This window comes from Maylandia zebra, linkage group LG10 (genome assembly GCF_041146795.1).
Source record: "Maylandia zebra isolate NMK-2024a linkage group LG10, Mzebra_GT3a, whole genome shotgun sequence".
NCBI classification, from domain to species: domain Eukaryota; kingdom Metazoa; phylum Chordata; class Actinopteri; order Cichliformes; family Cichlidae; genus Maylandia; species Maylandia zebra.
Genome location: NC_135176.1, coordinates 18,252,131 through 18,272,264, shown reverse-complemented (window position 1 = coordinate 18,272,264; position 20,134 = coordinate 18,252,131). Strand labels below are relative to the sequence as shown.

Genomic DNA, 20,134 nt, shown 5'->3' with positions numbered 1-20,134 from the left:
GTGAGGGTGCATGTATAATTTTCAGTCTGTTTGTGTACTTTTAGGCCTGCGTAGATTAGCAGAAATCCAAAATCATTTTTAATCATTCCACCCTGGAAAAATAACTGTTCAAAGAAATAATAAAACACCACAAATCAAATCAAATCAAATCAAATCACTTTTATTGTCACATCACATGTGCAGGTACATTGGTACAGCACATGTGAGTGAAATTCTTGTGTGCGAGCTTCACAAGCAACAGAGTTGTTCAAAATACAAAAATATAAACAAGCAAAATACAAGAATGGCTACATCTGAAACGAATAAATATATGTACAATATATAATAGTATATGCATTTCTGGATGTGTATACTAAATATTTTCCTACGTGTGTGTGTGTGTGTGTGTGTGTGTGTGTGTGTGTGTGTGTGTGTGTGTACACATATTTTACAAATTAAATAGAGTAAACAATAAATAAAATATATAAATATACAAAATATAAAAAATATACAATTACCATGACATTCAGCTCCATGGTGAGTGGATGTAAACTTTTGACCACAATCGTAACCATGACCTTTGGAGAGCTGAGTTTCACCTAACCTAAGGTGGTATTTGATATTTACAGCTTGTATATTAGAATATTACAGGCTCTTTGCATTCACGCCTTTTATATTATTCATGAACTTCTATAAAAGTCTTTTCCCCTCTGGGCAGAAAGAAGATCTTTAGCTGCCACAGAAGTGCCATCTGTCGTCGACAACTTTCCTTTCTGCTTTACATTATTCTTCCAAATTTCTTCTTACCTGATAATAACCCTAAATATTGTATAGCCACCAATCTCTTTTCCAGTGTTTCCAAATGAGTCAGATAAATAGATTAATATTTGAGCTAAAAGAGCAACATGTCTATGAAGTATGTCCAGCAATAACCAAATCAAACATCAAAAGCAACATTATTATTGATTGTTCACTTCCATTGAAACACATTGAAACATTAACATGAAAAATGCATGACATGAATGTTACTGTGGCGACCTCTTGTGAGGGAAGGGAGTAACTGAAAATAGCTTTCTCTTTATTGCATGAATTTTACCTTTGTGATATATGGGTATGGAGGGCTTTGAATGCCAAAATGAATGAATAAAATAAATAATTATGTCATGGTCCTTAGTCTGACGACTCAGTGTTTTGTGTTTCTTTATATCATCCTATGTTCTTGTTTATTCTGTTATGTCTTTTGTTTAGGTTTGCTATGTGTTTGGGTTTTGTTTTATGCCTGCCTGTGTCTGTCCACAGTGTCTGCTTGTAAGTCTGTTAAGTTCAGGGTCTTGTCAGGTCCTCTGTGTCTGTTAGTTTCCTGTTTTATTCTGAAGGTCCTTGTCTCATGTGGGTGTGTTCAGTTTACGTTTCCCCTGTCTCGTCAGCTGTGGTTTGTTCCAGGTGTGTTCCCCTCCTGTCTCCCATCCTCTGATCACTGCTGTGTGCATTTAAGCCCTGTGTGTTCTCCTGCCTGTTGCTGGTTCGTCTGCGTTCATGTCCTCCGTCACCCTGAGTGGTTTCCCTGCGTCTCTCTGTCCCTTGCCGTCCCTCTCCCCGTCCGGTTATCATTTCAGGTTTGCTTTTTAGTTTTCCCAGTTTAGGTTACTCTGTTCTGTTTCTTGCCTCCCTGGCCTTGTGCATTAGTTCCACCTCCTTCAATAAAGCCTCCTCACTTCTGAAGTGCCTGCGTTTTGGGTCCTTAAATAATTCCACACGACTGCTGCCCCAGCCGTGACAAATTATCTATTAATTAAATGTGTCAATAATTAATGCATTCATTATATAAATAATGAATCAAATATGTCATTATTTCTTGCAATTGTAAATAAATAAATAATTTCTTAAATGTTTTAAATGATTTGACATTTAATTAATTATTTCTATATTTAATTCATGAATTAATTCAATTTTACTTAATTCGTGACCCACTTAATTAATTATTTAATTATGTATTAAATTCATTCATTCTGGCACTCGAGGCCCTCCAAAGACGGTATAGATGCAGTTGAGTTTTATTGTTAAACAACATAAGGTGAGTGTATAAATTTAAAGCAAATGGTAGTGAGAAAAAAAAGAAGTTACCAAAGTGTACCGTACAGCATGTTCATCAGAGCTGATCTTAAAACTCATCCACCAACCTATAGTTATTTATATATATAAACACACACACACACACACACACACACACACACACACACACACACACACACACACACAATAAATAAATACTCAAAGCTATCAGACGACATGTGCATTTATAGTGTGGAACGATGAGCTGTCATAGAAGTATTCTGCCAGAAGATGGCATCATCCTCAATCTTTACTGCAAACAGAATTCACCCGCTGAATTCAGGCAACTCCTGCCTTGCAACTCTGTTTGAAAGATCTTTTTCCATAATTTTATTTTTTCCCTTATAATCCATGTAAGCACAATAAAGGAATGCTGAGAGAAGCTTCATGAGAAGATATCACTGCACCAGGGTTTTAACCCTGTTGTTGTGGTCTGAAGTAAGCATGAGAGATATGTTTTATTAATGTTTACAGCCAAGCTCAACACTTAAATGTGGATTTGTATAGATCACAGATATTTAGCTCATACTGCAAATTATAAGGAGTTCTTACGGAGACTCAGATTTCCTTGGGAACACTGATTTGTATAAATACTGTTGGTGTATTGTTTGGAAGCAAAGCAGAAGTGATGCTGGCATGGTTAATGCCTCACACGCACACACAAACACACAGAGAGTGGTGCTTTTCACTACTGTAACCACAGCCCGCTCTGTCTGTACGCAGTCTCTTCGAGAAAGAATAGCTGTATTCATGTTAAATGTGGCCCGCGTTACTGTGACACAGCATGGCTGCAGGGAGGAGAGGAGGGACAAAAACTACACAGGACTCCACTGGTAACACAGAAACAGTCAGCATCTTCAGTTTGAATAGCTCTTTATGCTTCTCTTACACTGCACTGCTTTACACCTAGTGATATTCTCAGACACATATCTTTTATTTCTTTAACCACTGAGCAAATAACACATGTAACATATTTTGTTTGCTCAGTGTGTCGTTAGTAGACGAGTACATGACGTTTAACACGTTTGCAAAACTCTCCCAGGGCAGCAGGCTGGGTTGTTCTCTGTGCTGCTCCTCCTGCTGCACTTTGGTCTACTCGATGTTGAGCAAACTCGACAAGTGACTCAATGCCATCACGTTTTTGTTTTTTTTGTTTTACAAATCAGAGTTTATTCTTTCTCGCTGTGTACGACTGTATCGGTAACTTTGAGTAAACATTCTGACTTACTTGACGTGTTGAACACGAGAAACAACACAAACATTAATCAGGGGTTTTTATCCAGTGAGAAACTGTTGACTGTCACCTCACAGGAAGCATACTCCTGCACACAGACATGCTTAGTTGTTGCATCTGTAGTGTTTTTCTTTCAGTGTACCCATACTCATTTTTGAAGTGTCATAAGATGTACTGTAATACTTAATAATACTTAATATTTTGTACACAAAAAACTGCAGTACCCCTCACATTTTTAAACACCTGAGATTTTTAAACGCAGCAATAATTGCGCATCATTACTGCGTGTATCAACTATAAATATGTTATTATTCATATTTATAGCTGATACTTCATTTAAGCATTTAAGTTCATTTAACTAAAACAAGTAAAGGAGGAAACAACATTTCGATCCTGTGCGTGCGTCCTGAACAAATTGCAGACTTGACAATAATGTTGAATTTGAAAATATTGCTTTATAGAGTGCATCAATAACTTATGCAGCAATCTTACACATCAGTTGAAAAAGTCTTTGGATCATTTACTGAAACAACAACTTTCAGTAAAACAATAAAATTCTAGTGTCAGCGGCACTGCTATTATATTATTAGACTTTTTGCATCATTTTGAATAATCAGCTTTGTTATTACAAGAGTGTTTTTACAAATTTAAGTAAAATCTATTGAGTTTTTTTCTTATTTGTGTAGCACAGCCTTAAACACTTAAAACATCTCTACCACTGCTAAAATTGGTGGATTAACCTCCCACCTGATGTGTTTTTGTATATTTAATGAAGCCGTGCAAATTCTGTGCATCACAGCATACCGCAAGATGTTTCCCACATACTCACTTACTTTTTTTCCCCCAATGTGTACTGTGATAGTGTTGCTTCCTTGTTAGTTTGTACCGCCTGTCTGATTCCACCACCAGATTGTGATGATGTGTAATCTTGGTACACATTCATCTTTTCTACAGAGACATGAAAATAAGGAGCTTTCAGCTTCAGGAGGTCTAAAGTGATATCTTGATATGACTCAGAAAACAGATAAAATCATTCAGGCTCCCGCTACTGGTTTCTACTATTCTACATCATACAGTCATGTGAAAAAGTTTTCATAGCGCTCTATGGAGTCATCTGAAGTACACTCCTACTGCTTCCATAAGGATAAGTAGCAGCCAGCTGCTTCTAATTAAATGGACTTGTTTAATTGATCATCAGCAAGTGTGAGCACACCTATAAAAACAGAGGTTTGGACAGTTTGCAGATCTGGAGCATTCAGCTGTGTCTAAAGGATTCAGTTAGCACGTTAAACACTAAATTTCATGGCAGTACAATTAGAAAAATACTACGGGGCTTGTTTTTTTTGGCCAGTAGAAATGCTTTTCTCTCAAAAAACAAAAAACACAGCAAGATGGTTTAGGTTTGCATAGCTGCATCTGGACAAACCAAAAGACTTTTGGAGCAATGTTCTTCAATGAAAATCAAACAGCATATCAGCACAAACACCTCGTACGAACTTTCAGCATGGTGGTGGAGCAGTCATGATTTGGGCTTGTGTTTATAGCCACAGGACCTGGATACTCTGCAGCTTCTCTGTTAACAGCACCATCATCCCAAATTTTACAGTTTTGTTAAATTATTGTGATATTGATGCTCAAAAGAGACTAAATGTGTTTTACTTGTTCCAAGAAGTTGAAGAATCTAAATTTAAGCCCACCTCTATTTACAACACTAACCTGTGAGTGATAGTTTCAAGGTGAAATTCAACATACCAGAGTCACTGTAACAAGAAAAACTCTTTTTAGAATAATTTGCTGAAGTTGTTAAGATGAAGATTGGAGTCCGGTGTCTTGTTCAGCCCTCTGGTTAAAGTCCCACAGACTGTGAGCTAAGATGCTGTTAGAATGATTAGTCAGTGGCGCTTAAAACATTACAGTTCACGTGCAATAAATCATGACAACGAGGTAGCGCACTTCAATAACTTTTATTTAGTTTACAGATGTATTCCATTTTGAAGTTTGCAGGGGGGGAGGGGAGAGCATTAGTGCTATTTACAATTGGTTTGAAAACGTGTATCTCTGTACAGATTTGAACCCTGATCAATATAAACAATATTTTTTTAAGACCTAGTGCTGTTACAAAGCGATTCTTTAAAGCAAAAACAACAAAACCCCACAAAGAAACAGGATTATATTACTTTATAAACAAATGAAAAAGAAATGAATAATAAAAGAGAAAGAACAAAAGAAAGAAAACAAAAATCCATCAGTCCATAAATGATTAGGGAGGATTTGCTGCTGTTAAGCACAAGACATTGTCAGAGAGTGACTGTGAACTGGCTAGAAGCTAACCGTATACACAATCATAGACTAAACACCAATATAATGTATATCACCAAGATCTAAAGTCGTCATTTTCTATATAAGATTCATATTAAATATATTCTACACATGTTACCTTAGTTTGGAACATTACTTCCACTGGAAAAATATAAAATAAAACAAAGCTTTTTATACATTTGTTTTAATCTAATGAAGGAGCACATGCTTTAGTTGTGCAAACTGGACTTATTAATGCAGATTTAAGAGGCAAATTAAGACAAATAAGGACCCTTTTCCTTCTGAGTTAATGTCCGTGCTTACAAAGTAACTGTCTGAGAGATCCTTCACAATACTGCTATAAAAATAAAGGGAGGGGGGGCACAGTGAGACAGCGACGGCGTGTCACGGAAAGAAAATTGGCATGATGTTTCATTAATCACAACACTAGTCGGTCGATAATATGAGTGGACTGTCAAAACACAGTCACCAAAAAAAAAAAAATCATGAACAAACAAATATCGAAAAACAAGACCTTAAAAAAATGGTTGTTTTCTATTTGTTTGCTTGTTAGGCTTCGTTTGGCTAAAATACAGCGGGCTCAAAGGAGTGGGATGTGTCGCTCTCGACATAAAAAAAGGGAATCGTTTCTCTCTTGCGACCTTTAAGGGCACATGCAGAGGAGGGCAGTAAAGAGGGCACAAACGTGTGTGTTATTATGTGTGTGTGTGCGTGTCATGTTTTGAGTTCTCTGATCAGGCACGTCTGCGCTTTGTCTGCCGCACTAAGGGGTATCACGCAAGCACGCGCGGCTCGATGTGAGGACAGGAAGTTGGAGCGTGCGCATTTGTTGGTATGCTGATGAGCTGTTAGTGGTTAAAATTCTCAGCGGTCTGTATGAGAAAACAAGGCCACACGCACAAATTTGGGCACTGCATTACAATGACAACCGGCCAGAGTAAAGAGCCAGTTAGAAAGGTGACTTGTAAGAGACCGCCTGAGGATGGCTCGACAAGGTGTGTGTGTGTGTTTACTGCAAATGTGTGTGTGCATGCATGTGTATGGCAGAAGGCTTCAAAAGGATTTCATTAAGAAAGAAAGAAAAAAACATGCAAATCCAGTTCCTTCTCATTTTCAGTTATGACAGCAAATCAAGTACAACAAAGGAATCAACTCTATCTTTAATCAATTTACTGCTCTCCAAGTCTGTCCTGGATCAGCCTGAGCCTGCTGTCCTTCTATGCATGTGTATGAGGGAGAAGGGGAAAAACAGAGAAAGTGCGAGTTTGTTTGTTTCGTTAAATGTCTCTATGAGTATTCGCAGTGTAGACAGGCTACAGGACAAGGTACAAGCTCATTAGGTCCAGGACATGGAGGGCGAGAACGGATGCAAAGGATGAAAGGGGGTGGCGGTGGAGGTGTGTATTTACAGAATGACACAGCAGTTACTCTCCCCGGTCTTCTCTCTGTTCCTCTGACCTGGACACACAGCACACAAACGTCATGATTAAGCAAACACCCACACAGCACTGTCACAGAGTTACTCAGCTCAATAGTCAGACATCACCTCAAAAGGACAGATTTAGAAACATACTGGTAGGCCAAGTTCAGATACAGCAACACTGCATGGAAATACTTTTGATATACTACAACCATATAACATATGTAGCTCATAAATGTTCAAAAGAAGGTCTAAATCTCCATCTCCTACAGCTGAGCAGCATTTTGGGATTTCATGAGACTGGATCTGTTGCTCAAACTCTTTGAGTTTGTTACATTTCCTAGTGGTACCTGAAGCAACATTGCCTCATTTTTTTTTTTTTTTAAATGTAGACTCTTGAAATCTACACTTACAGTGTTGTGTAAAAGTCTTAACCCATCTCTCATTTCTTTACATTTTGTTAAAATGGGAAATTGGTGCTGCAATTTACTGAAATGTGGAAATGCAGCATAAAAATCTTGAAAATCGAGATTTGGTATGACCACAGGCTTAACTTTCTTAGGCAGGATGATCCAACACTGCTTTAATAAGGTTGGGGAGGCCAATTCATGAGTGATAGTGCTCCTGACTTTGTGTTTTAATGCTTTTCCTGCTTTGGCAGTGTGTTTGGGATCATTGCCATGCTGAAAATGTATTAAATGTAGTAAGTCAGATGCTTTCCAGTTGGTACTTCATAGTGGATCAAAATCTGATGGCACTTTTCTAAGATCTCCAACACCACTGTCTGAAATATAGCCCCAAACCATGACACAGCCTCCACAGTCATCTAATTCTACAGATGCTTGGAGATAGTCACTGTTGTACCTCTCTCCTGACCTCCAACGTACATATTAATACCAATTTGAACTACAAAATGTCACATTTGTATTCATCACTCCATTGCCATTGGTTTTCAGTCAAGATCTTGTGCAGTTTGGCATATTTCAGCCTTTTCTCCCTGTTTCACTTCCTTAAAAACATCTGCCTAACAGCTCTTTGGGAATCAACTTGTTGGAGCAAACATGCTATTTTATGTCTCTCAGACTGTGTTGTCTTTGAGATTTTTCATAGATTCAACTAAAGAAACGCTGGCTCATTCTTTAAGGCTTGATAAACATAAAAAACATTTCTCTGAAAATGGTCAGGTACAAGGACTGGACTGAAAAAGCAACCAAACTTTAAAAAGCCTAGAGAACTGCTGCTCAAGAGCACTATAAAAAAAACATACAAGACCAGAAATTAAAAAAAGAGGGGCGACTCAGGTCTTTTGTACAATTCACATAAAGAGTACTTCAAATCTAACTTTGTAACTGTTTCTCCACATAACAAAAGTTCATTCAGATTCATTCTTCCTCACATGGGCTCACAGATACCCAGTATGAGAACTTGATGTCCATTTGAACACTATTCGCTTGTCATAGTCATAAAAAAATGAAGCAAATCTTCTGGCATGATTTATATTAGCTATAATATATAATTATACTCTACACAGTGTGTTGTATCTTGGGGATACACTTCAAGGAGCCAATTATTTGCACTAGTGGCTGCTCCTAAAACAGAAGCCATGTGCAGAAATAAATAATGGCTGGGAGCGGAACATTTAACGTTGTTCAGCGTGTGAAAAGCCTCCTGAAAGGAAAAAGGGGAGACGGGGAGCTGGTTACCTTGGGAATTTGGCTCAGGCAAAGTCTCTCTGGCAACTAAATGCATCACTGTGGTCTTCCCCAAGGGCAGTTTGAGAGCTGAGAGAGGGAGAGAAGGAGGGAGAGGATGAAAAGGTTATTCAGTGCGCTACATTATATTTGCCTGCACAGTGTCACTCAGCAGAAGTATAACATGACTTTTTAACAGCTTTCTGAAACTGAGTGTAAATTATAGATTGGATAATGCTGAGCTACACATAGAGAAAATTAAATTGTCAAATTATGCGATTAAAGTGGGATTGCAGAATAATAATCACTTGAAATTGTTGGCAATCTGAATCCATATGTAACTGAATCATTTAAAACACTGTTCACAAGCGGCTCAAGGAGCGGCTAGTTTCTTGCTCTTGAATAAGACGACCCGGTTCCAAGTTTTATTGTTATTTGCAGATAATATTGCAACATAATTACCAGTAATAAAGGTGCAAATTAAACGATACTTAACACTAAAAAGGATTAATTAAAAAAGAAATGCACAAAATATCTGACACACGTGTAGAGTGTAGTATGTACATGCACATGTATACAGTGGATTCAAGTTCAACGGGATTAGTTAGCAGACAAAAGTGAGAAAACACAAATGTGGAGGTTGCAGAGCACCCTCTGGTAGACATGCTATGTAACATGTTTGAAGGGTGTTTTTCCCCATTTCTTCTTTAGTTTTTAAATTTTAATTTACCAATACTGATATATTAGCTACTATAAGCCAATATATCTGCCCTGCCAACATATCAGTTGAGTTTTATTGTTTTTTTTTTTGTTTTTTTTTTTGTTTTGTTTTTTGCCTGTCCCTTTATTGGTAGGCATTCATGTTAGTATGAAAAATAATGGAAAGCAATGGCTATGAGGAAGGCAGGTGAAATATCAATAAAAAAACAACAACTTTGTAATACCGAATAGACCAAAACCAATAGATGAGCTGCTGGATACCCCTTAAAGAGATAATATAATCCAACTTGGCGCCTGCAGCCTGGGTCAAGAAGCCAAAAGGAGTAAAATCAGAGGTCGATCAGTGCGCTTGAAAGTAAATCAGCAACATCAGCAAGGAAAAAGCAGCCAATAAGATTGTAAAATATTATTTTATTATTGTCTCACAGCACTCTAACGAACCTAAAAAACAAAAAAAACACAACCCACCCACACGCCTTGGAACAACCCTGCAGGAAAGTGAGGCACCACCGGATTTTGTATGAATGCAGCATAAATGCACGCTTCATCCTGTCTACTGACGCCACTCGGCCCTGCATGCGTGTGTGTGTAGCACAGCCTCGCCCTTGGCCACACAAACACACAGACCTGCTGCTCTTTTTAAAATCCATGACACAGACACCAGAGGAGAGAGATGGAAAAGGAGCACATTCAGTCTGAAATGGTGCCTCCAGGTTCATCTAAATGTTTCCATGAGACGCTGTGGTATGCCCTCGCCTTTGGTAGGTGTGTCAGAAGTGCTCGTCAGCAGTAGCAAGTTGAAAAGGTAGCGCTCACAACAGACTGCCATAGGTGCATAACATAACAGGTTGTTCAGTGCAACCCTGCTTCTGTTTAAATAAGAGTTTTGCTACCTCGTTGTTGGAGCTGGGCACAGTCTATTTCAATAGGTTTTTACAAAGTCCTCAGACTACACACACAGCTGTAATTGGCATGGAATTAAACAACCACTGCCTAAAGGCTGGAGCCCAGAAATGTCGTGAATACACAAAATAAGAAGGAAAATTTGCAGGATCTCTCACCGCTTCGCATAAGTTCATATATAGTTATAACTTTTAAAACTACACACTGCTGTTAACATGTAATAGTTGGCAACTTGTGTGTGTGCTTTAAAATGTGTGTGTCTGTACTCAACAAGGATTCTGTGTTAATGTGCAAACATGCTAAAAGATAAGGGAATTATCAGATGGATGGCAGATAGAAGACTGCAAAAGGGTTAGGGTGCGCTGTAACACCGTTAACCACAAAGCACCAGTCAAGTCTAAATTGGGTTAGGCAGATAAAAAGCCTAAAAGCCAGAGAGAGTGAACTGGCCTTCCACAACAGAAGACGTCCTTTTCTGCCTTTCACTCTCGCTTCCTTTCTCTCTCTCCTTTGTACCACTTGAGGTCTCCTTTAAACGCCAGTCTTCCCTCTTTCCTGACCAGCCTCTTTCCCCTCTTTTTCCTCTATTTCCTCTCTCCTCCCTCTTTCCCTGTCAAAGCAAGCTTGTCCAGAGCACTGAGGTACCTCTGTTCTGTGACTCAGGAAAAGGATGAGAACAGCAAAGAACTTTCCAGCAGTGCATGGCTGTGATTTTGTGTGCATGTCTATGAGCGAATGAGCCATTTTCTCTGGGTGGTGTAGCTTCAGTGTTTTCTCACCTCCTAGTGTTACGTTGCCGTGTAGAAAACGTCCCTGGTAGATGAGCCTCAGGATGTTAGGACTGCTGACCTGCTCTTCCTCCCAGTCTGTAGGAAAGCAGAGAGAAAGGAGGAGACAGTTAAAGAGAAAGGAGCCCTGCTGGTTCATTTTTACCTCTTATTTTACTCGTTTTCCATGAAGTATTAATTTGACATTTCACAAGTACAATTTAATGTACTTCAAAAGCCACAATATACAAGAATCCTAAAGCTGTGTATAAAAAGCTGTCGTGTCGGCGTGATGAAAATGCTGAACACAGTGTAGTGAAAAGAAATCAGTTGCTGCCTGGTAAAGAAAAAAAAAAGAAGAACCACAGACAACCACACTGAAGATATTTTAAGACATTTAGGGCCTTTATTTTAAATCCTTAAAGGCAGAATGTATAATATTTGGGCTTTGCGGGATGCCCTACAGAACGTGAGAAAGAGCCGAGGCAAAAGAAGAAGACGAGGTGTGGCTCGGGAAGAGCTAAGGACAAAAGTGAACGCATTAAATGAGAGAGAAACGAGAGTGCGGAGTTGCGCAGCAACAGAGTCTGGCCACCAGATGTTTGTCTCTAGCTAAGCGCAGGGTGTTGTTGCTGACTGAGAGCCTGCTCCGGGTCTCTCAGGGTTCAGATGGGTTGTCTGGGAGGAACACAGGGTGCTCCCAACACTGACGGGATTGAACGGAAAACTTCTGTTGTCGAGGAGAATTCGAGTCCAACTGTGTAATTTGTAGTTTTTCATGCATCGTGGAGTTCTCTTAAACTGGAGTACATTAGCGGCACCGTGGGAAAAAGCTAGAGTTTTGAAGGTGACGTAAGGTGGGCAGTATCAAATGAATTCTAACCCTGGTGCACAGCAGCAGCGAGGCAAGTGGGTGTATTACAGAAAGGAAGCGGCTGCACTGTGATCCCACATTCCTGTATGCAATGATAATCAGGCTGAAAGGAGTTCATTCTAATTACCCTACACCAAAGATATGCACATTCCCCACACTGCTATATAGACCTGCATGTAAGCAATTAGCAGTTGGTCTGACAGCAATAAGTCTGATCAAGTAGTTTCTAAGCAAATTAACAAATATTTGTTTACAGTTAAATTGTTTAATTAGAGTTTTTACAGAGATTCGGTAGCTGTGCCTGCATAATGATAATATTTATTAAACACCACATATTAAATGCAAAAATGTTAAAGAATATAGAACTGTAAGTAAAACCAAAGCTGATGCTAAAATCTGACATGTATAAAGCAGATGTGAAAACCCAGATCTTTCTCATGTAAATCAAATAAATAATACAACTGTGTTATAAGCACCTTTGTAATGAGGTAAGAAAGAAAGTCAACTCTAATGCTAATTTTGCTGTTAACCTAAACCTTGAACTGTCCGTTAATCTTGTTTGCACATTACAAGCTAGAGCAGCTCCACAATCATCCACCGTCTTCGCTAGCTCGTTGCTGACTGTTTGGTGTCGAGCAGGTACATTTTCCACGTGTTATTTTTTAGTTTTTAAATGTCAAACATGAAAAAAAAACTTCCAATACTGAAAAAAGTGAACTGAAAAAGTACAACTGCAGGCTGGACAGGTAAACAATGATATTTTTCTTTTGCTACAGATTACTATTATAAGAATATATATTTAACCTGCTTTTTCACTTTTAAAAAAAGTCAATCAGCTTTGAAAATGTGGTTACTGTAAAAATAAGTTTGTAGATGTCTGTAAGAATTAATCAAATATATGAAAAGCTATATCTTAAAGAGGAAAGAGAGAAAAAACAAGTGTGCCCTGACTGCTTCCAGGAGTACCCTTGTACTGCTGTATGGATCATGAGTGCATTGCCACGTCCATAAAAACAAAAGTCTTGGCAGTTTGTTGGTGAGGTGTGTATTAACACAAAGCCACAATCTTCCCAGGAGGAGATGTCCCAGAAGGTTCACCCCAACGTCAGACCATGCAAAAAAAAAAAACTGTACAGAACCCGAGAGCTAAATCTCATACTCTACAGGCCTCAGATAGCATTTTAAATGTCAAAGTTCACAATAGTACAGTTTAAAAAGGCCGAACAAGTATGGTTTTGTTTGAAAGGGTAAACAGGAAAAAGCCTCTTCTCACTAAAAAGAACAGGGCAGCACAGACTAGCTTTGCAAAGCTGCCTCTAAATGAGTGGAGATGTTTGTCTACAATAGAATGCTCCGTGTTTGGTGAAAACCAAAAACACTATATCAGCACAACTACCCCATACCCTCTATCAAGCACAGTGGTGGAGGGCTTAAGAGGTAGGCTTATTCTGTAGCCACAGAACCCAGGTATCAGGTCATTGAGTCACTGAGTCAACCATGCACTCGTCTCTATACAAAAGTATTCTAGAGTCAAATGTTAGATCTGTCTGAAAGCTGCACCTTAGCTGAAATTGGGCCATGCAACAGGACGATGATTCCAAGCACAGCAGCCAATCTGTAACAGAATGGCTGAAAAAGGAAATAATCGAGGTGCTGCAATGGCCTAGTCAAAGTCCAGACCTCAAACTAATTAAAATGTTGACAACCTTAAAGAGAGATGTGCACGAATACCTTTAAAGCTCAACGTACTGAAGCAATGCTGTAAAGAAGAATGGGACTACAGTCAAGCAGAAAAATGATTTGTGTTATTGCTGCTAAACGTGGCTCTACAAGCTACTGAATCTTGGGGTGTGCTTAGTACAGTGAAAACCTTTTCACTGTACTGTAAGCGACTGCCTTAGACCACAATGATTTTATTCATAACGTAGGAACTTGTTATTGCTTTCATATTTATATTGCACATACATTTATAGCAGACTCATACCTCTGCATATCGATGCACATGTATCTGATGTGAATAGCAATACATAATTGAGCTACTCACCCATTGGCCAGTTGTCATAAACGTGTTTGGCGATATCTGCTGCAGAGTCGTTGGGAGAGAAGAGGAATTCTTTCGTCTTTCCACTGACCAAAATCAGCCGCAGGTTTATCTGCAACACAGGTAAAAGCAAAAAACAAAAAACAAAAAAACAGCATTAGTGAATGTGAGAAACAAAAAATGAAGACAGAGAAAAATGCACATTCAAACAAACAGCTGTCCCATATGTCAGATTATAGAGCTGGGTCAGGAAGCACACGGTTTCAAGTTAGTAATTTAATAGGAAACAGAAGAAGGATATGAAGACCCTGAGGAACATCCTTCCGTTGGATGAACTCCCATCAGTCTCTCCAACTTCCTCTTCAGCTTTCTCAATTCCCTCAAACTGTATTTCTTTGTCTTTGGTTCCCAAGTCTGAAATTGAATGGAAGTTTGTCTCTCGCTTACCATTCCCCATTTTTTTGTCCCTGTAGGTGTTTGAGCGAGACATTTTTCAGGCAACTAAAATTAAAGATTTTCTTAAACCTTTACCTGAAATTAGAAATGCTGTATCCATGTTTGTTTTGTACTGTAGTTTATGTAGTTAGTCACCTGTGTTTTTAATTACGTTTCCACAGTCATGTCATGTATGTATTTTTTAGGTTAATTTCCTGGATTTGTGTGTAGAATTTAACCCCTCCAATGTGCAATCACTGAGTAACTTTAGATTGATACTATTTATAAATCAGATTGTGAAGCACCTTAGTAACTTAAACACTACCACAGCACATGTTGACCTAAACATTTTGGTTTTAACAGTCTTAGTTATTGTTGTTGTTGTTTTAGTTGTTTTAATTGACTTATTTTATTTATTTATTTGTTTTTTCTCTATATTTTACTGCATCATTGCGGTGCATTTTATTTATTTTAGTGGCATTTTACATTGTTAAGCACTGCAAGCAGCATGGACTGTTTGGAAATGCACTATCTGAATAAACTTGACCTTGACTACCTAACTTCACTATTACTGAATACAAACTCTCATTATGTGTACTGGATAATTCGGCTGACACATTACAAAAATACATCCACTGAATTCTTCTGTACTGAAAAAAGTACATACTTGCAGTTTAACAGAGAGAGAAAAAAAAAACCCTCAGTGGTGATCTCTGCCCCGCGTAGAGACAAGGTCATTATTCACCAATGTGATTGTGCATCTAAAAAAAACCACATAAATGAGAGGGACACACGTGTTTTGCTTCCAGCCACATGATTTTGTTTCTCTCACCTTAGATCACCAGCTCCCAGCGAGAAAATATACACAAGTGAACTGAACACACGTGGGGGTGTACATTTAGAACCGTTAATTTGCAGAGCAATTAAACTGCCGAGCACTAGGATGCAGATGAGAGGCCTGATATGTATTTAGCAGTGGTACAGTGTGCCTTTAAGAGCAGAACTCAGTGGTGTGTGCTTGCCTTTGCTTACTGTATTTGTGTGGCTGGGCCCCTGTGTGCGCATGGCACGAGCACGTGTGTCATTGTTGTCAGTGTGTTTCCATGTGCCAAGTATCTGTTAGCCTTCTACACCACACCCCGTGTCCTACCAAACCCACTCTGCTGAGTGCCACACACACACACACACACGGAGCCGGGTGGAGTGATGTAACAGAGCTAACACCAAAGGATTGAAACTGAGATCTCTTTAAGTACGTAACCAAATCAGCTTATAGGTTTAAGCATGGACGAGCCATACAGAAGCATGTGTATATATATATGACATACACAAAACATCACGTACAATAAACATAATGAGCACAAACACAGGTAAATGTGCCTCTAAGAGATTAAATCAACTTAATAATGAGATAAGATAATTTCAAGCTTCAGTTGTGTGTGTGTGTTTTTTTTCATCTATTTGCAGGTGCACTGTGTACAAACACATGCATCCAGGCAAACAGACTCACACAAACACACCTTTAACGACTGGGAAACGCTAGAAATAATTCACTGCTGCTTCCGGCTGTGATTCACAAAATATACCTTTAACAACTTTGATGACACAGATCATAAAAGCATGAATTTGCATCAGCTTTTGAGCAGATGCCTGAAGGTAAACATGCACACTGTTCCATCTGTTTGATTGTTATAAACACAAACACCTGAACGTTACAGGCAAATGCAGAAAAGAAGCAGAAATGAGCACAAAGTGAGATTCAAAGGAATCCCCTTTGCATACGAGAGGTTTTGCTCCTTCCTAGTAGAACACCTGGTAGTTACCATGGTGTCACCATGGCGACAGCCAGTGGTGAGCGGCTTAACCTGATAACACCTACAGGATAGCTTCACTTCAACCTCCCACCCCCAACCCCTGCCCATTTTCCATTGCTGTGTCACATCAAACCATCTTCCCATGCTTGCTGCAGTCTCTGCATCACCTCACTCACTCTGTCTCTTTCACTGACTCCATCAATCTCTGGCTCTGTACAGCGTACAGTGGAGAAATGTACAAGGCCGGAATAACAAGAAGAATTGAGCTAGCCTGGGTTAAACAAGGCAAACTAAGCCTTTCTTCTTATATATGTCAGCACAAGGGTGAATTTCTGCCTTTGCCTCTCTTCTCTGTCTCTTTTTCTTTGCTTTCTCTATTCTTACAAGTCTCTTTCTCTCAGTGTACTTCCTGGAAAATGCAAATTATTAGAAAAAATAAATGCATGACAGATGCAGATGTTTCCACTCCAACTGAGAATGTTTGAAATGGTTTGCGTATCAAAATTATGCAAAAATCTCATGCTATGGCCAGTGCAGCCGCCAGATTTCCACAGAACTGAAATTCCTGCAGGACTTGTGAACAATGTGCAAGCCACCTGGAACATCAGAGCATAAAATTAGAAGAAAAAATCTTTACAAAAGACTCGTGTGCACTTCAGGGACATCAATGAAAAGTACCAGTCCTTGTGTTCTGGTGGCTCATGGTGGTGTAAGACCTTACATTGAGCTATGCTGCTACAGATGAATTTCTCCCCTTTTCCCTCTCTGTTCTAATTCTGATTTCACCTGAGTCGAGATCTCAGCTCTCCCTTGCCATTTTTCCCTTCCCTGCCCCCTTTTCCCAGAGGCTCACTTCGCCTTTCTCTCTTCCGTAAAAGGGCAAGGTAATGAGGTTGCACAGCCAGCTCAGGGAAGTATATTCAATTACAGTCTATTCTCTCTAACAAATACAATTGCTCCAGGTAAGGGGAGGAAAACAATTCATGCGTAATCACAGTACAAACACATATCTCCAGGCAGACTGCTAGTTACTCATGCATACAAATACTACATCCTAACCCACTGCCAGATGCACTCTGAAATGCCAGAAATTAGCACTGTGAACATTTCACTAGCTTGCAGAGCTTGCAGAGCTTGTAGAGCTGCGAGAAGAAGAAGAAGTCATTTAGCAAGTGTTTGCAGAGCTTGCAAACACTTTCATGCCCTCCCGTTGGAGACGCGAAAGTGTGCAAGCTCCAGTAACAGAATGCGGAAGCATCCTTGCTCCTATTCCTGGCTGCTTCTGAAAATAACACAATAAAGAAACAGGTTACTTATGTGGAAAATTGGTGACACAGCTTTTTGCCTGTCGAGCCTCTCTGCTCCACTGCAGACCAGACATTCACAAAGTCTAACACTAATGTGACCCGGCTGCCAACAAATGCCATGCCGTAAACATGTGAGCAAGCAAGCCCTCTTAGCTAAACACCGTTTGCACACGGAGGAGAGCAGGAAACTCAATGCCATCTATAATTATTCCTCCCTGAGCGCCGCTCTCAACTCTTTCTCAAGGCACTGTTGTGTGTGCATATGCACGCATGTGTCTGTGTGTATGTTTACAAGTGCATTAAAGAGTATTGCTGCTCTTTAGACCCTCTGCAGCAGTCAACAAATTACAGAGTGGGAAGCCATCCTGTGGGAATATATTAGAGCAGCTTTATATGTAGTCTGCGCAATAAGGTTAGCTGCTGCTGTCAGAGCGGATTCATAACTGCATGAATGAATTTAAGAGAGGACATGGGTGATTAACCCGGCTGTGGTCTGTTTAAAGCGAGGCAGCTGGATCCAGCAGCCAGCTCGCTTTGACTTGCCCGTTAAATCTGGAGAAAATTCGGCTGTAAACCTGAGAAATGTAGCTGCACAGCACTTTAAATACTAATGAATTCTACGTCAGTGATTTCACAGACAATTGCGGAGAGGTCACTTTTCTTTCTGTCACTGCTCTCTGGCTGTAAATATTAAATGCTACAGAATAGGCCATGTTCTGGTAACCTGTAACACATTTGTTGCATTTTTTAAAATGACTTAAAGACGTGTGAAAAAGAAACAGCGTTGCAAGCTCTCAGTAATTTTCCAAAGACACAAAAAAGAACCACAATGTTAGTCTCCATTATCGTATAAATTATGCGCAGGAGCCTTTATTTTCTTTAATTAAAAACACGCTGAAAAGGGATAGCGCTTTTAGAAAATCACTGTGCATATTGGAAGTGCTGGTTAAATGCGTGTATTAAAAGCCGCGAGCTTCATCTGCGCGCATGTGCAAACTGTAAGCGAGCGCATGGGAAAGCAAACTCTTTCGATTTGTCAGAGAGCCTCATTTTGAGTTTGACATAATTCAATATTCTACACAGAGGTATTTTATCGCTTGCACGAGTTCCCTCTGTTACGTTCACACATACACACAAACGCAGTCGTTACGTAACAGTGGCTGACTTATAAATGTGTGATACAAAAAAGCAAAGATTTGTAATCTTTGAGTCTCTGTGGGCATGTGTGCGTCTAGCAGCGTTCGGGGGGGGGGGGGGGGGGTAATGCTCTAATCACATTAAACGTTAGCTTTTGCAAGCTTATCTTTCTTTCCTCCCTAAAATGTGCTACCTCTAATCTTTGTTTTCAGACCTGAAACGTTGCAAACTGAAGTTTAGCAGTTTCAAGCAGGATCCTTGAAATTATGCTGAATTTCAAGGATCCTGCCCTCGGTTGTGGGCAAAAGACCTGCAACTGACAAATAAAGGCTATCTCATCTCTCATCAAAGGGTGTGCCAGGCAACAGATTGGTGAACCAGCTTGTTAGGTGCACCAATAGCCAGGCCAACTTTACTTCTTTATCTTTTAATGAATGGGTGACATGCAATGACTTCTCCCCACTAAGGGAGGTGGATAAATTGCGATAAACAAATGTGGCTTTATTAAAAATAAAAACAATATGTGAAACAACAGGAGATGTGGGCGTCTTTTGTGTTTTGCATTAACCAGTGTCAATGAACTTCTTTGCTAGTGATGCGATAAAAACAATAAAAACTGTGGCGTAATCGTGACTGGATATTTAATAGACTAACTGACTGCATTTTAACAAAATGTTTCCCTGGCAAAGCAATGATGATGTGTTTAAGTGAAAAGGTGAAATAATTAGGCTCAGGGACAGAGAAGAAATATGGATTAACATAATTTTTAAGAAATATTTTTAAGAAACAGTGCAACACTCATGCACATTCATACAGACATGACTGTGCAGATGATAAATTTGGATATCAGCATGTTCACTGTAGGAAAAGAGAGCAGAAGGACCTTTACCCAGTTGAAATGTTTATTATTAACTTTGCTATCTTTATAGACCACATATCTACAATTGCTGGTGTGTCATGCTTTGTTTTGACATGGCTTTCCAACAAACACTAGATAGGTATTGTTTCCATGAAACAGAGAGAGGTCAGACGAAAGACAGTGGTGCTAAGGTTAAAGAAAGATAATTTGACAAGAATATACACTTTGAAAATAAATTAAGCCAAGAAGAAGTCATTATCGTTACATGTTTACATCATGCCAACAAGATGCAAACAAACTGGCAGAAAGGGGCCGAGGGAGAATCTTTCAAGCAGTTGCCAGACTGAGAGGAAACCTAATCTTCCTCCAAACTTTTAATGTTAAGAGAAATTGTCGTCTTTGCTCTTGCAACAAGAAAGCTCCAGCAAAGCAGTCTGGCTGGTCAAAATTTATTCCAACACTGCTGATTGTGCCTACAGCCATGCTATGATGGCTGCTATGTCAACACTTGTGGTAAACAGG

General features: G+C 39.4%; 1 protein-coding gene across 1 annotated transcript in view; it reads right to left on the bottom strand.

Annotated features, from left to right (window-relative positions):
- Positions 1-5,270: 5,270 nt before the first annotated feature.
- The window catches only part of ubl3a (ubiquitin-like 3a), a 35,557-nt gene continuing 20,693 nt past the window's right edge, over positions 5,271-20,134 (bottom strand). The window contains exons 2-5 of the mRNA XM_004550146.3: positions 14,064-14,172; positions 11,158-11,244; positions 8,768-8,845; positions 5,271-7,102 (exon numbers count right to left, since the gene is read on the bottom strand). Coding sequence (XP_004550203.1) covers positions 7,050-7,102; positions 8,768-8,845; positions 11,158-11,244; positions 14,064-14,172 — 327 coding nt within the window. The 3' untranslated portion in view covers positions 5,271-7,049. The remainder of the gene's footprint in view (positions 7,103-8,767; positions 8,846-11,157; positions 11,245-14,063; positions 14,173-20,134) is intronic.